The 16,942-nt window shown below is 33.9% G+C and overlaps 1 protein-coding gene and 1 non-coding gene across 6 annotated transcripts; one reads left to right on the top strand and one right to left on the bottom strand.

Moving 5' to 3' along the window:
- The first annotated feature begins 6,247 nt into the window (after positions 1 to 6,247).
- LOC142617859 (protein FAR1-RELATED SEQUENCE 2-like) lies at positions 6,248 to 13,352 on the top strand. Of its 5 annotated transcripts, none has more exons than XM_075790842.1 (9): positions 6,248 to 6,343; positions 9,741 to 11,887; positions 11,983 to 12,039; positions 12,158 to 12,220; positions 12,353 to 12,418; positions 12,500 to 12,568; positions 12,665 to 12,730; positions 12,822 to 12,896; positions 13,101 to 13,352. In XM_075790842.1, exons 2-9 carry the CDS (start codon positions 9,788 to 9,790, stop codon positions 13,179 to 13,181), a joined length of 2,577 nt encoding a protein of 858 aa, XP_075646957.1. In that variant the 5' UTR covers positions 6,248 to 6,343; positions 9,741 to 9,787; the 3' UTR covers positions 13,182 to 13,352. The 5 variants fall into 5 exon arrangements, with proteins under 5 accessions (XP_075646957.1, XP_075646955.1, XP_075646956.1 ...); XM_075790840.1 differs by having other exon boundaries at positions 13,095 to 13,352; XM_075790841.1 differs by having other exon boundaries at positions 12,152 to 12,220.
- Positions 13,353 to 16,555: 3,203 nt separating this feature from the next.
- Positions 16,556 to 16,628, bottom strand: TRNAF-GAA (transfer RNA phenylalanine (anticodon GAA)). Its single transcript has one exon. It is a non-coding gene; the product is annotated as a tRNA-Phe (tRNA).
- Positions 16,629 to 16,942: the final 314 nt, after the last annotated feature.

Raw genomic sequence — 16,942 nt, 5'->3', positions numbered from 1 at the left:
TCCTATTTCATCTCCCACCAATACTTACTTTACCAATATTTACTTTTTCTTCTCCTCCACTTTACCAATATCATAGAAAAAACTAAAAGAAGAGTTCAATGTTCAACAAAAAGACAAGAAAGAAAGAAGAGTTCAATGAATGATCAAAGAACATCTACAAGAATATAGTGTTCAAGAAATTATAAATAAGGTACATATATTTCTTTAGTTCTTAATTTATTTTTCAAATATATTGAAATATGATGTTAATATTTATTTATCATTTTTGTTAAATTATTGTAGAATCAATGGATGAGAATTTTGTTGAGAAGAGTTCAATGAATGATCAAAGAATCTCTACAAGAATAGTGTTCAAGAAATTATAAATAAGGTACATATATTCCTTTTGTTCTTAATTTATTTTTCAAATATATTGAAATATGATGTTAATATTTATTTATCATTTTTGTTAAATTATTGTAGAATCAATTGATGAGAATTTTGTTGCAAGTGAGATTCATCAATTAGTTCCAATGAGTTGTTTTGACTTAAATGAATTGCCTCAAGAAGGTATACTATTTTATTTATAGTTTATATTTCATTTATATTTGAATATGATGTTAATTTTTTTTTTAATTTTATCCTTGTTACAACATAGAACAAATGAATGATATTGTAATTGCAAGTGAGATTTATCAAAGTGTTTCAAGGAATTATGTTGACTTAAATGAGCTTCCAAATGATGGAGAAAATAATGACATTTGTGGGGAGGAATTAGTGGTTTGGAATGAATATTCAATGTAAGAAATAGGAGTTATTGAAGAAAATGAAGATATTAATTCAATAGAAAATGAGTTTGAACCTTTTGTTGGTCAATGTTTTCTTAGTGAGGAAGAGACTTTCATTTTCTTTAAAAATTATGCAAATTGATATGGTTCTACAATTCGAAATGGTTCTACAATTCGAAAAGGTCGTTTTGTCACAAAAAATGGAGAACATGTAAGACATGATTTCTTTTGTCACCGAGAAGGTAGACAACAATTAAAAAGAGTGGATTCATCTAAGGAGCAACGAAATAGGATATCTACAAGATGTGGATGCAAAGCTCATCTAAGAATCGCATTGCGAAAGTCATTTGACATTTTTCCACGAGTATGACATGTCACTAAGTTTGTTATAGATCACAATCATGAATTGTTGTCCCCTTCGGAAGTGAGATTTCTTCCGGCCAATCGAGTTATCACTAAAGAAGATAAATATTGCATTCTCTTATTGAAAAATGGTGGACTTTTGGTTAGGCAAATAATTCGTGTTATGGAACTTGAGAAAGGTGTGAAGCATGGAGATCTTCTATTTTTTTAAAAGAGATATCCCTAACCTTTTTATGAAAATGAGAAGGATGCATGCAATGAATGATACTATGGGTTTCTTACAATTGTGCAAAGTTGCTAAGGAAAAGAATTCTAAATTTCAATATGCATATACAACTGATGAAAAGAGTAGGTTGGAGCATATTTTTTGGGCGCCTACTCCTTATTTTGATTGGTACCAAAAATATAGAGATGTTGTTGTTTTTTATACTACTTACAAAGTAAATGCATATGACATGCCTTTTGGTATTTTTGATGGTATCAATAATCATGGAAAAACAATTCTTTTTGGTTGTGCACTTCTTTGAAATGAAACAACTAGTGCATTTCAATGTTTAATGAAGGTACGTAAATTATTTAATTATCTTGTAAGGTTGTGCAATTATTTTTCGATTTTATTTGATTAATTAGTGGTTTAATATTATATATCCTACTATATTTTTTCATGTGCTAATAACTTTGTATTTGATTAATATACTTTTGCAAATTTAATGAAGAAGTCACCTAAGGCAATTTTAACAGACCAAGATCCATGGATTACAGAGGCAATATCAAAAGAATTGCCATCCATAAAACATACTTTTTGTATATGGCACATTACTGCTAAATTTAGTGGTTGGTTTAAGGCAATTCTTCGTAGTCAATATTCAAATTGGTGCACGGATTTCTACAAGCTATATAAGTTAGACTTATGCGAAGAATTTGAGCATCAATGGTTTCAAGTTATGGCAAAATATGACATGCTTACTAACAAGCATGTAAGTGGTTTATATCAAATCAAGCATTTTTGGGTACCATGTTACCTTCGTGGCTATTTTTTTAGGAGAATGACAACAACTTGAAGATTCGAAAGTATAAATGCATTTATCAAACGGTTTGTTAGTTTCCACATAAACTTGATGCAATTTATTGAACAAGTAAGTTATTATTTATTGTTGCTTTCTTTTATTGTAGAATTTGATTTATTTTTTATTTGTTAATGTTTGTAGTCTTTATTTGTCTTTAAATTATTTAGAATTTGTAATTTTAGGTTAACCTTGCCATTGAAGATATTGAGCAAACACAATCACATGATACAATGTTGGAGAAATATAGAGATTCTTCTTTAAGAACATTGTCACCAATAGAAGAACAAGCACATAGTGTGTTGACATCCTATGTTTTCAAAAAATTTCTAAAGGAGTTTGGAAGAGCCACACAATATAAATACTTAAACAATTTCAAAAATACTTATAAAAAGTTGCATTGGTAGCATTATTTAATCATTAAATTTAGATAATTGTTTGTAGCAAAGGAGCCAAGGATCCATAGTCAAAAAGTTATTTACTGTGTATGTAGGCCTTTATGAAGTAAAAAAATGTGGTGTGGATCTTTGTTTACCACGTATCCACATGAGGACAACAAGGTTTCAGAAATCTTGTCTTCCTTTCAACTGCTACACCGCTCTAAGGGAGGTAAGTCTTGGTCTTCAATGGTAGTGTTTCTTCTAGGACTGTAAATGAGCCAAGTTTTGCCAAGAAGTGTGTGTTTGAGATTGGCTCATCAATAAAAAATAAATGCTCAAGCTTGGCTTGAGCTTGAGACAAGCCTAAAAACAATGTTTGAACTTGAGCTTGTGAGAATGCCAAAAAACTTGAGCTCGGCTTGGCTTGACTTGATTAATTAGTCAAGCCAAGCTCGAGCTTAATATCAAGCTCAAACTCGAGCTCAAGTCAAGTTTTTTAGCTTGGGATCCAAAAAAATTGCATCATCAAATGCTTATATCACCAAAAATCAAGTAAACAAATATACATACATACATACATACATATATATATATATATATAATATACTCATTTTATCATGCTTCTAACACCCGTGATTAGAATTTGTTCACATTACAACTTTACATAATTAAATCCATCCATCATCATTTATTGTCTATAGTTTGAGTAACTGTTCAAAATACAATTTATACATCCACATTTGTCATTCGTACAACTATAATCTTCACAAATCTAAATAAATTAACATTCCCAAACATATGTGTAATGTCATAATAATAAGTTTATTTAGTAAACATATATCAAGCTATAAGCAAGGTTAAGCTCGGTATGTTTTGTATCGAGCTCTATTGTTCACGAGCTTGTTCATGAACAAATTTTTTATTTTTATTTTTGCTTAAGCTTGGCTTGTTTATCAAACAAGCCTAAAACTAAGGCTCAAGCTTGGCTTATTTGTAAACAAATAAACATGAATGAACTTTTTATTGAGCCGAGCCCGAGTTGTCCATGAACGGCTTAGTTTGTTTACAGCCCTAGACTTTCTTCTCTTTCAGTTTCACTACATTTTTTTTTCTTTCTTTCCTTCATTTTCTCTCAAATCCCATCTCTTTCTCTGTATTTTTTCTTTCTTTCTTTCAGTCCCTCAACAAACAGAAACCACTGAAATCAAAGAGAACTCAAGCACGAAATGGGGATGGCTTCAAGGAACACTCGATCATGAACCATGCCTGGCCGACACACCCATTTCAAGGCCCCTCCTGTCGTCGGCAACAAATTGTTCAGCTTTGAACAGTTCCGACATTGAGATTCACAAACCCATATCAATTTCTTTTTAAAAAATATTTAAGTCATAATTTTTTTTATTGATTATATGTTCTGGTTTTGTTCTAGTAACATCTGAAATTTGTATGAGTATTGAGTTGTAATTTTTGTAAGAGGATTTTTTTTAATGAGAATTTTTGTAAGAGATGGTTTGGTGGTAGAGTGTTGTTTTCGGTTAGCTTGTTTGAGTTGTGTAACTTGTGTTTCAACTTTTGAGGAGGAGGAGAAATGAGTGAAGGGTAGTTTAGTCTTTTCAGAAAAATATAATTTGTCAGATGCTTTTCTCTTGTTCCCATAAAATTCATTGCTGTCTTGTGGAAAAGCAAAACAAAATTATTAAACTATTCCCTCATATGTACGATTAATGTGTGCCCTTAGGGCACACATTAACCGGACCCTTAGAAAAATTATCATGTTAATATTTTCAAGTATTTGAATAAAAATTATTGTTTGAACTTTGAAGTACTATCCTAAGTTTTCAAGAATCAAGTAAGTTTTAAGTTTTCAAAATAGATTTATATTCAAAGTTTTATATTGTATAATTGTTTTGTTCTTGCAGCATATATCTCTCTCATAATGTTCACCCATATTTCTCTCTTCATCCACTTACTCTATTTCTCCTGGGACTTCACTAGTATTCTTGATTTATTGACTAAAGAATTTCTCCAAGGAAAATAAGCCCTTGAATTAGTCTTTTCTTCCAAAAATAAGCCCCTGCTTTTATTTCATATCCTTCCCAATATTAGTATATTTCTTTCAAGAATAAGATTAAATTCATTATTAGAAGTAGCACCACAAGAATAAGATGGCAAAGAAGAAGAATTAGCAAACTCTCCTTTCTCTCATCAGTATTTTCAAGATTCACAAGATCAGTATGAAGATTATCATTTTTTTTTTTTTTGGAATTATTTCTAGATAGCACAGAGGTATTAGTCTGCATCAAGAATCACTTGTATTAGTTCAACAATAATTTTTTTTATCAAGACAAGATCAATATAATTCTCTCTTTAAAAAAAAAAAATGATATGTCAATTTCATGTTATACAAGTGACTAACCAAAGGGTTTTTTTTTGGGGGGGGGGGGGAATTAATATAATTTTATTTATAAATTAAAAATAAAGTTGTGATATCATAAACTTATTTTGGAGAATAGGCTTTTTTTTGTATTGAAATCATGATTTCGAATATCGATCTCAGTACAAAACTTAAAATTCAATACTAAAAAACACACAATTTCCAAAGAGAGACAATTTTTTTTTTATAATATTATTTTGGAGAACAGTCTCTTCTTCTTCTTCTTCTCTTTTTTTTTTCCTGAAATCGTGATTTCAACGAGAGACAATTACCCCAAAGCTAAACCTAATTTCTATTATATCCTTTTAATGGATATTAAAGCTAATTTATAGAATTTGCTTCCTTACTTGCTTTGGATATTAACAGATTGTATTATTGTAGGCTTGTAGCTGTTACTTTGTTCTTCGTGGCTAGTTTTTTTTTTTTTTGAGAAAGAAAGCCAATGCTTAATATGAAAGGAGGTCATTTAAATCGGCCTGAATTACATGAAAAAAATTTAGGGGTATATCCTCCATCTAGACTACCATTGTATGTGAAAGAATTGTGCTAGGTGCAAGTGAGTGTGCAACCTTATTGCCGTGTTCACATACCTGCGAAAATTGAAAGCTGACAGTTTTGAGGCAAGGAAATGGATGCTATTAGTGAGATGTCCAAATTGAGTGAACGAGGGGCTGTTTGTTTTTTGTTTTCATCACTCTTTACTCAATTTTCGTCACTTATCATTTATTACTCAGTTTTGACCGTGACTTTGTTTTCAAAAAAAAAAAACTAAAAAGTCAAAATATGCTGTTGGTTGCTTTGTTTAAAAAAATATATATCCAAAAAGTCAAAAATTACGGCTGAAATTTCAAAAGTTGTATGTATTTACAAAAATGTCCTCATAACTTTATTTCTATAACTTAAAAACACCTAAAATGTGTTTTTAATTTCTATAACTCATCACTCAAAAATAAAAGAATTGAGTGAAAGAAACAAAAATTGAAAACATTCTCAAACAAACCATTTAGCCATGAGACTCACATATTTTAAGTTATTGGCATAAAAACTGAAAATCCAAACAGCTGCGGTTTATTTCCTTTTAACTGTGACTAGTTAGTTCTATATATTATATCTCCTTTTAACCAAAAAAAAAAAAAAAAAAAACTAATCTATATAATTAATAATTAAATAATATTGTTTTTCTAAAAAAAGAAAAATCATAAACTAAAAATAGAGTTTATATTTTGGACCCCAAAAAAATATAGGATAAAACTGAAGCCGGTCGACTTTGAGTTACAGAGATTACGGTACTTCAGTAGTTCTTCACTCTTCACTCGTTTACTTTTACTCACGTTGGTAAGCATCGAATCTCTGCGATTTGTTGGATTTGGATTTCTCGTCCTTTTTATACGTCTTAAACAAAAACAAAACACACAAAAGTGAAGTCTTTTTACCATTACTGTGTCAGTCATTATTACTAAGCTGAGTTGAGAGTTCAGATTATGTTTGGGTGCTGAGGTTCCAAATGACTGCATGTATGCATTTCTGCTCTCAATTTATTTATTATTATTTTTAGGATTCTGGGTACTCTCAATCTTGTTTAGATATTTCCAAATACTGAGGTGGTTCTTTGTTAGGAAATTGGGGTCTTTCTGTGTAATATATGTTTATATGCTTGTGATCTTCAATTTGTGTTTAATGGTATTGTGGTTTGAATTAAGAGAAGTCGGGCCTTGGTGCAATTGTCAGGTGCCTTCTACCCAAAAAAAAAAAATGGCAGGTTGCGGGTTCAAGTTTGTGGACCAGAGGGGTTGGTTGGTGGTGGTTAAGGTTGCTTACCAATCACCTCTCCCAGACCCCGCAACAGTTGGAGATTTGTGTATGGGGTATGAGCTTTTTTGGTTTGAAATAAGCTCTTCGATTAATTTTTTTTTACATCAATTAACTTTGTCCTTTCTATTCTGTAACTTGTTAGTGATGTGTGTGTATATATATATATATATTTGCTTGCCTTTTTTCTTGAAGAGGAAAGGAAATGAAATTCTTGGAATTAATGTATTGAAGAATGATATTTTGTTTTCCTTGTTTGAATGTGGGGCAGACACATAGATATATGGGTAAACATCATTTTGGTGATAACTCCACTTCATGATGATATAAAAACACTAGCCATGAGTTTATGCTTTTTAGTAGTTTGACAGCATTTTCTAGACTATGCCATATTTGTTGATCACCAAAGACCTTGATTTTTTATGTTTCATGAATCATACATTTTAAAACTCCTCAGATGCATGAGGAGTGGGAGAGGGAAGTGTAAATAATTGCTCCAAAAAAGGGGAAAAAAATGGAGGAAAAAGGGCCAGTCTGTTATCTTATCAGTTCTAGCATTTTTTTTTTCCCACATTTTTCCATCCTCTCGGAGAAGCATATAGATATTGTTTTGAGAGTCTTACACTAGTTGGTGTGGGCTTAGTTATGGATTTATGTTCTAGTTGGTCTCTCCATGCACTACTAAGCTTTTTGTTTGGATACTTTAACATGGTATTGAAGCTCAATTGGTTTGTTCCTGTCTCCCTGGACTTCACGTGCCAGGCCTATTTGTCTTTGTCTCCATTTTAGTTAGTTTGGGTTTGATGCTTTATTAGAGTTAAGGAAAGATCATTGAGAAGAAAAGAAATTGAGCTAAAATGTTTATGTATTTTTAGTAAGTTTTAGCCCCAATGGGACGGGGAAAGGGGAAATTTGAAAATGTTATCACATATATCATCGAAAATCCCATTACAATACTTTCTTCTTTTTGGTTTGCACTTGTATATTAGATTGGTTTATTACATTATGCAATAGATATATTGGTGGATGGCTAGGATTTTGGTGCTTCTTTTAATTGCATGGTAAGCCTTAATGATCTATTACCTTCCTTTTGTAACTTATGCAACATGTAGATGCACTAGAAAACAGTTCTTTTGGAAAGAAGGGTTGGTAGATTAGCAAGATCCAGGTGCAGGATATAGGCTTGACACAGTATGGAAATGGTAGTGTGCTCAATTTTGTTCTTAAGAAGACAAGACATAGACATGATGAGGACTTCGTAATGAATATATAATTTTATAAAATGCGCACAACAACAACAAAACCTTAGTCCCAAGACTTTGAGGATAATTTTCTAAAATGCTTACATATATGATATACCAAAACATGTATGTGTGTGTGTGCGCGCGCGCGCGTGGAGTCATTCAGTAGAACCTTATACTCTGAAAGATGCAAGTTGGGACATCCCTCACTAGTGACGCATCACATTGGGCCTTAGATATAGTGAAGAGTGGAAAGTGTTATCTAGGGTGTTTCTTGTAAGCTACACACTACATTAATGCTCAAGTGTAATGTGAAACGGACAAGAGTTCCTGCACATTGATAGACAAGTATAGATAAAGAAATTAGTCGATTAGAATAGGATTTATATAGGCACTTGGAATATATGGTCCTTAAGAGACTAATCGAAATAGTAGATACAATGACTAGGAGGATAATAAACATGGTGTGCATTCAAGAAACTAAGTGGATAGGTGAGAAAATCTAGAGAATTTGAGCATATATTATTTAAATTATGGTATACACGAGAAGACAAAAATAGAAATGGAGCAGGGATCCCATGACTCTCACCTAGTATTACAACTTTTTGTCAATGAAATTTGATAAATGTTGGTTTTTGCTAGTAAATAGGGCTGTGATAGTACGGTGGATGACCTATACTAGAACGGATATAGATACTGTGAATCAAGAATCCAAAGAACGTTAGTCACTTGCGTAAGAGTGATTGCAAGTTCTGATGTGGCAGGAGTGAAAAATTATTTTTAGTGAAGATGAAGTTATATGTTTGCAATCGCTGCAATTGAAAAATGAAACAAGTTCCTAGTTGCTGATAAATATACTTATTGTGGATTGTAGTCTTTTTGTGTGAATTTGAATGAGAGCAACTAAGGTTTCGTTATTTAAAGTGTTTCATGTATGTTATTAAATATTAATAATTTGAAAAACTCAATGGTGAAAATCAAGTAGCATAAAGTCTTTTAATATGTTAGAAATCATGGCCTTGGATAGAACAAAAAACAGGATTTATATAGCATATTCAATCGCACCAAGGTTCTTCCTTATATGTTCTTCCACTATAACCTCGTTTTACAAGTCAATATATGCATTGAATATTTCATTGATATAATCATCCTGATGCATGTGTGAATGTTTTTTTTTTGTTGTTTGGGGGGAGGGGGGGGGGGTGGTTGTAGTTCTTAAAGAATGATTTGCTGCATGGGTTGGGTATGTTTGTTTACGAGTTTATGTACTATTTGGGCTCTTCTTGTATTAGCTTAAGCTGTTGACTTTGATATTTTAACATGCTATCAGAGTTGGTTTTTTTGTTCTTAGCATGCCAAGCCTAATTCTGCTACTGTTTTTGGGTGGAACAAGTATACTTTTAGCCTAGTCGCTAAACAATTTCAATTTTTTTATTAATTGTTTCATAGTTCTGTTTATATATCTTCTAGTAGAGCTTAAATTTTTTTAGTTTCTTAAGTTAAAATGTGGGTGTAATACCGGTACAGATCTCATTATTAATATTCTAGATAACATCTTATGTTGTAAATATGGTTATTCCTAACATAACTGTTTTTCAGTTCATATTCAATTAACTGTCGTATCTGTTCAATTCAGTCTTCATTTGGTTGTAAACTAATTGCTATACCTTATATCCTTTCAGGAAATTTATTAAAATAACCTTCTCTATTGAAGAAACTGTATTTTATCATGGAGATAGATCTTGAACTTCCTTCAAGTGAACATGAGAAATTAGATATTGGATCAAACACAAATATTGATGATGTGGATAGTGCAGATAGAATGTATGTTGAGGAAGATGATGTAAATTCTCCTACAACAAGTGAACATGTTGAGGAAGTATTTGGACCAAATGCAAATGTTTCCACTGTTCAAAATGAAGTTGATGTGAACGCTGTTGGGCTGAATGGTGTTAACAAAGGTGTCACTTGTGAGCCCCATAATGGCTTGGAATTTGAGACAAAGGAGGCAGCATATTCTTTCTACAGAGAATATGCTCGGTCTGTGGGATTTGGCATCACTATAAAAGCCAGTAGGCGCTCAAAAAAATCAGGAAAATTTATTGATATAAAAATCGCTTGTTCAAGATTTGGAAGCAAACGTGTCTCTAGTTCAACTGTGCAACCACGACCATGTTTAAAGACAGATTGCAAGGCAGGGATGCATATGAAGCGGACACCTGAAGAGAAATGGGTTGTGCATAGTTTTATCAAGGAGCATAACCATGATATTTGTCCACTTGATTTTTATAATTCTATCAGGGGACATAACAAGCAACCTGGTATTGTTGCTTGTCAAAAGAAGGGTCTGCAGTTGGCTTTAGATGAGGGAGATGTACAGGTGATGCTTGACAATTTCATGTATATGCAGGATGACAATCCCAACTTCTTTTATTCAATAGACTTTGACCATGAAAAGCGCTTGAGAAGTGTGTTCTGGGTTGATGCAAAGGGTAGGCATGATTATATCAATTTCAGTGATGTAGTCTTCTTTGATACTTTTTATGTTAGAAACAAATATAAAGTTCCTTTGGTTCCTATTATTGGAGTTAATCATCACTTCCAGTACATTCTTCTGGGATGTGCATTGATTGGCGAGGAGACTACATTAACTTTTGTTTGGTTAATGCGGACCTGGCTTAAAGCAGTAGGTAGCCAAGCTCCAAGAGTAGTAATTACTGATCAAGACAAGTTCTTGAAAGAAGCTGTTGCAGATGTATTTCCTGATACACGCCATTGTTTTTGTTTGTGGCATATATTGAGGAGGATTTTTGAAAATTTGGGTGGTATCATAAATGAAAATGAAAAATTTATGGCAAAATTTAACAAATGCATTTACCGGTCTTGGACAGATGAACAGTTTGAAAAGAGATGGTGGAAAATGGTTGATAAATTTGAACTGAAGGAGGATGAATGGTTCCACTCATTGTATGAAGATCGTAATAAGTGGGTCCCAACCTACATGCGGGATTCGTTTTTTGCTGGACTCTCTACAACTGAGAGATCTGAAAGCATAACCTCATTCTTTGACAGGTACATATGTAGGGAAACTCCATTCAAGGAGTTTATTGAGCAGTATAGAACATTTCTGGAAGACAGGTATTACATGGAAGCCGAGGCTGATTTTGAAACATGCCACAAACAACCTGCATTAAGATCTCCCTCACCTTTTGAGAAACAAATGTCGAGAGTTTATACTGATGCAGTATTTAGGAAATTTCAGTTTGAGGTTTTGGGAGTGGTTTCTTGTCATTCACAAGAAGAAAGGGAAGATAACGGGACTGTGATATACCGAGTTGATGATTTCGAAGAACGCCAGAATTTTGTTGTAGCTTGGAATAAAGCTGAGTTGGATATATGTTGTTTATGTCATTCATTTGAATACAGGGGTTTTCTTTGTAGACATGCAATACTTGTTCTTCAAAATTGTGGTCTTCCTAACATTCCATCCCACTATATTTTGAAGCGTTGGACAAAAGATGCGAAGGTCAGGCAACCTACCAGTCAAATATCAAATGGGCTTCATTATAGGGTACTACGTTTCAATGATCTATGTAAACGGGCCATGAGATTGGTTGAAGAAGGTTCTTTATCTGAGGAAACTTACAGTATAGCATTTCAAGCATTAGAGGAAGTATTGAAACATTGTGTGGGTGTGAACAATTCTGTTAGGAGTGTTTTGGAGCCCAACACATTGGCAATTCATGGTTTCCTTGACATTGAAGAGGAGAATCAGAACAACAGCATGGCCAAGTCATCTAAGAAAAAGAAAACATTTAAAAAAAGAAAGGTCAGTTACTGCCTAATGATTGACATGCAGGTATTATATCTTCTAAATAAGCTATATGCCCAAGCATCCTAAAGCAGATTCTGTGTGTATTGTAGGGACGCTCTGAGCCTGATGGAGTAACTATTGGGATTCAAGAGAGCTGCCAGCAGATGGTTTGTCCCATATTAATTTTGAATTTCACACTCATCTTAGGAGGAAATTTTCTTTAAGTTGCAAGATGATCTTTATAATGTTATGCACTTCATTATGGGTTTACATATGTAGGAGCAGATGAGTTCAAGAGCACACAACCTGGATAATTGTTATGTTCCTCAACAGGACATGCAAGGGGTGGTAAGGAATGCCATGTGTGAGATATTGGAAGAAGAATTTTGTTTAGGAATTTTAAAAAAAGTAAATGTGTGAAAATTACAGTATTGTTATTAACTAGATGTTTCTCAGACGTGATTGCTTGTATTTTTGTAGGAGCTGAGTTCTAGAGCTCCTGCTTTTGATGAATATTTTGATGCTCATCAAAATATAAATTCCGTGGTATGATATCTAGTCTCGATAGTGGTTTTATATCTTCTAATTGATGATAATTTAAATTTGGTGCCTTTTTACCTATGCCAGGGACAGTTGAACTCAAATTCTCCTATACGTGATGATTATTTTAGCAATCAACAGGGCTTGCAGGGGCTGGTATGTGGCTTGCTATTATTCAATTTTGTTAAGTTTGCATAATGTTTCAGAAGCAAGCAATGCATATGTTTCTGACAAATTGTCTCATTTCTTCAGGGACAGTTGCATTCGTTAGCAACACGTGTTGGTCAATATGGGACCCAACAGAGCATGCAAGGACTGGTACTTGATCAATTAGTCCCTTTCATCCTTTGAGAATTTGGTTTGACCTATAGAATGCTTATAAAGAATGTCTTGGATTGGGTTTTTGCAGTTGCAGGCACAGCTTAGTTTCAAAGCGCCAGTGATTCATGGTTGTTTTGACATACAGGACAATCTGCAAGATATGGTATGCATTTAAATTGGTATTATGAATTTTTCATTTCAAATGAGGGTTTTTTTATTTTTATTTTTTGAGTAAGTTACATATGCACCCAATAGATTTTGAACCCATGACTTGCCCTCCACTCATTCTTATGGGAGGAGAAAGTTCCATCTAAGCCAAAGCTCTTTGGGTTTGATTCATGAGCATTCTCTTTATCTGCAGGAACAGTCCATGGCTTCCTCACAGTTTCACAACATTGCAACAAAGCATCTACCCAGTAAGCACCTTTCTCGGCAGCTGGAAAGGTAGCATGCCCATCCACTTAGATTAGATGAGTATAGATAGAGGAGTTGTCAATTAGTTCTCAAGTGTAATCAAGTCAATTGATTTTCCTTCCAAAAATTCCTTCTTGTAAGTTTATGCATACTTAAGGTATATAAATATATTCTATAAAAAAAAAAAAGGTATATAAATATAATGACTCTCCCCTCCTCGGCGGCCTCTCTCCCCTCTTTTTTATAAACAGAATGAAAGGTTTTGCTTTACCATCCTATTTCCTCTTTTTGAGTCCCCCACCCCCCCCCCCCCCTTTTTTTTTTCAAATCAAAAAATTAGTGTTCTTCTGCCACCCATTCTCTCTCTCTCTCTCTCTCTCTCTAGCATGATTTTGTTAAAATCTTTAAAAATCTTGATGTGAAGTACTTTTTTTTTTGGTGTGAAAGGACTGATTTGTACAAAACTTGAGGAGTCAATGGACTCAATTGTAATGTGTGGATGGGTGCTAATTTAATATTTTGAAAGTCTTATCATCCATTTGGTTAGAGGGATAGAAAAGTGGGAAGATAGAAAATAGAGATGGGCGAAGAAGAAGGAAAGAACAACATAATTAAGCTAAGCACACAGACGCACTGTAGAGGGAGGGGCAGATTTGGTATTTTCTAATCTACCGGTCCTCATTTTCTCTCCTAAAATCACCCCAAATTGGGGAGATAGAATTTTGGTGGGATTGGGGAAAAATACCTAAACCCTACCACAATCTCTCCAATTTTCCACCCCAACCAAACAAGTGAACAACCCCAAAAAACCCTACTCTCCCCTTGTTCTTCTTTTTTTTTTTTTAAATTTTTTTTATCTTCCATGTTTTCACCCCAACCAAAAGAAACCGTACGGTTTTTCTTTGTACGATGTGAATATATTTTTGGAAGGGGTGTAGGTCTAAAGGTCTTTATGGCTCATGCTTGGCATGGAGATAGTGGACCTTTAAGGCCAAGCTAAGTGGGCCTTGGGAAAGATCTTGAGACCTGTGTGTCTGAGCCATAAGTTGTTGATTCAAAAGTTGTGCTCAAAATAGGGTCTTTTTTTTCACACCACCAAAATATATATATATATATATATATAAAATGAGAAACTATTATATATTTTAGAAATCTATGGTTTAAAAATAGTGTAAGCTAATACCATGTATAATTTCAACGTTTTCTAAAAAAAAATGTATAATTTCAACGTTTTCTAAAAAAAAATGTATAATTTCAACCTTATAATTGTGATCGTTTTTAATTGTACTCGTGTATATACATGAGATTACATACTAGTTTATAACATCTGTACGGTGAGCAGATCCACCAGCCCATTGTTTGATGGCCCATGGGCCGTGGATCGCATGGCCATGCCATCAGCATGACCCATACTGTTTGGCTCGAGGTAACCCGTGAACTATTACAACCTCGAGGTCCAATGTTGCTCGGAGCCTATTTCCAATGTACCTCGGTAATGCCTTAGGTGAGGTCGCTTGCCGAACAATATCCGACGTCAGTTGCAAGTTCCAAAACTAACACATTCGTTCCCAAAGTGGGACACCCTTTTGTCAAGAATAATCTCACAGGGGCTCCACTTGCACGAAAAACCATTCAACGCAATCATGACCAACCCACTAAGCAAGCCTATAAATAGAGGGGGAGAGGAAGAAAGAGGGGTTGGACATTTTTTGGTGAGATACTAGAAAAAGAAAACTGAGAGAGAGAGAGAGAGAGAGCTTGCTTGGGGAACCATTAGGAAACTGTTAGAAAGGTAAAAGAATTGCGTTTCTATGTTGTAGGATATCCATACCCACACAACAACAAATAGATTGTGAGCACAACTTAGTAATCAGCCCATTAATTGAGCCATACACGCCACAACATCACAACCTTGAATTCAAAAATGTCACAAAGAAAATTGTTCATAACAAAAATGATAATAAAAGCAATACAATCTGAAACTTCAGTGACCACTTATTCTATTTGCCATGCGCTTCAGCTATTCAATTGGCAGCATTTGTTCCTTGAGACTAACAACATCCATCATATCCTCCATACTTCGAGCTGGTATATGGTGTACCCGGCATATATGCTGGGTACAACATATAATTTTCGCCATACTTCATCCAAGTTGTCAGACCTTGTAGAAGTAACTGTACTCCCACTCTCTACTGCGTCACAAATTTGGCTGTAGTGTTTGAGTAAAGATTTGAACACCAAAGCCTCTCTTCCCTTTCCTATCTTGGAGCCTAGAGTTAGCACCCTTCTTTCCTCTATCCCTGGTAGGTTCAACTATGAGGTAGGCATAGAACTATAGGGATATCCTTAATGCCATGGTGTGTGAGGTTATGTTCATCACCTAACTCACCTAAACCCTCCAACAGTGGATCTTTAGTAGCACTCTATAGTTCAAACCCCACCTGACACTTCCCCATTATCAAATTATTTTTTAAAAAAAAACAATTAAGTATGTCTAAATTATTTGGGCACAATGCACATGATAAGAAAGTCTTGCTTGAGATATATGAGTTGTCCAAAAGCCTTGCTAGCTTTGGCCACATCATAATGGCATGCCTGAAATCGTGGCTGACCACCTCACCCATGGGCATGTCCCTTATGACGCATTTTTGGGCACCTTATTATGCTAGAGAGAGAGAGAGAGAGAGAGAGAGAGTAAAAAATACTTAGAGATGACAATGAGAGAGAGAGAGAGAGAGAGAGTAAAAAATACTTAGAGATGACAATGAGAGAGAGAGAGAGAGAGAGTAAAAAATACTTAGAGATGATAATGGGGTAGAGTAGGATCGGATCATGGGTGCTTCAAATTGATCACACCAAATCGAACTATTTTTAATTAAGCAACTCAATAGTATAAACCAAACTATTTAACAAGACAATAATAAAAAAAAAAGTCTTAATATCTTAACATTTTACTTAATAATAAAGTTAGTAAAAATAATTGGTGTATTTTTGAAATATAAATAAAATAAAGGTGGGTGGAGCTACTTAAATCCATCTTTGTTTCACCCTAGGGTGTGGGACCAAAATCTCGCTCATATCCACCCCTACCATCTTAATGTGATGTGAAAAATAAGTCAAAATACACACATGGCTCGCAAGTCCAGTTAGAGTAGAGCCCCAAAAAAAAAACAATTGCTATCCCTAAAAGTACTCAAACAGGGAAGACGGTTTGAGGAAGAAAATGAGGTGCTATTACTAATGTGGACGATATAAGCCTGAGCCCACCATCTGTGTAATGCAATTTGGTTGGTGACTCATTTCATGGACCAAATGGAGACAGTATTAATGGACTGGACCTGAAAGATAAAATATGCGTCAATGACAAACACGAGAAAGCCTAAGTGGAAAAAGTAAAAGACGAAGAAATGCGGTGAGCGTGGATCGAACACGCGACCTTCAGATCTTCAGTCTGACGCTCTCCCAACTGAGCTATCCCCGCTTGATGATGCTGTCTTTACGTTTACTATTTTATATTTACTTTATTTCTGAAAATAAAATTTATTATTATTAATATCATCATAAAATTGGGTCAAAAATGAAAATATACTCAGGTCATTATTTAGTTAAAAGAATGCCTTTTTTCTCTCTTCTCCATTATACAATATGATTCCGTATAAATAAAATCGTATCTGCTCAGAAGGAAAAAAAAAAAAATTCTGATATCCGCAATATATTCGAGAGATTTGAAAGGCTATTATTATCTTTATGCATCCTTATACTTACTCTGGTTAATGGTGATTATTTTTACAGTTT

The sequence above is a fragment of the Castanea sativa genome, chromosome 11 (genome assembly GCF_040712315.1).
Source record: "Castanea sativa cultivar Marrone di Chiusa Pesio chromosome 11, ASM4071231v1".
NCBI lineage: Eukaryota > Viridiplantae > Streptophyta > Magnoliopsida > Fagales > Fagaceae > Castanea > Castanea sativa.
The sequence above is the reverse complement of the archived record's forward strand: the minus strand, read 5'-3'. Positions and strand labels throughout refer to the sequence as shown.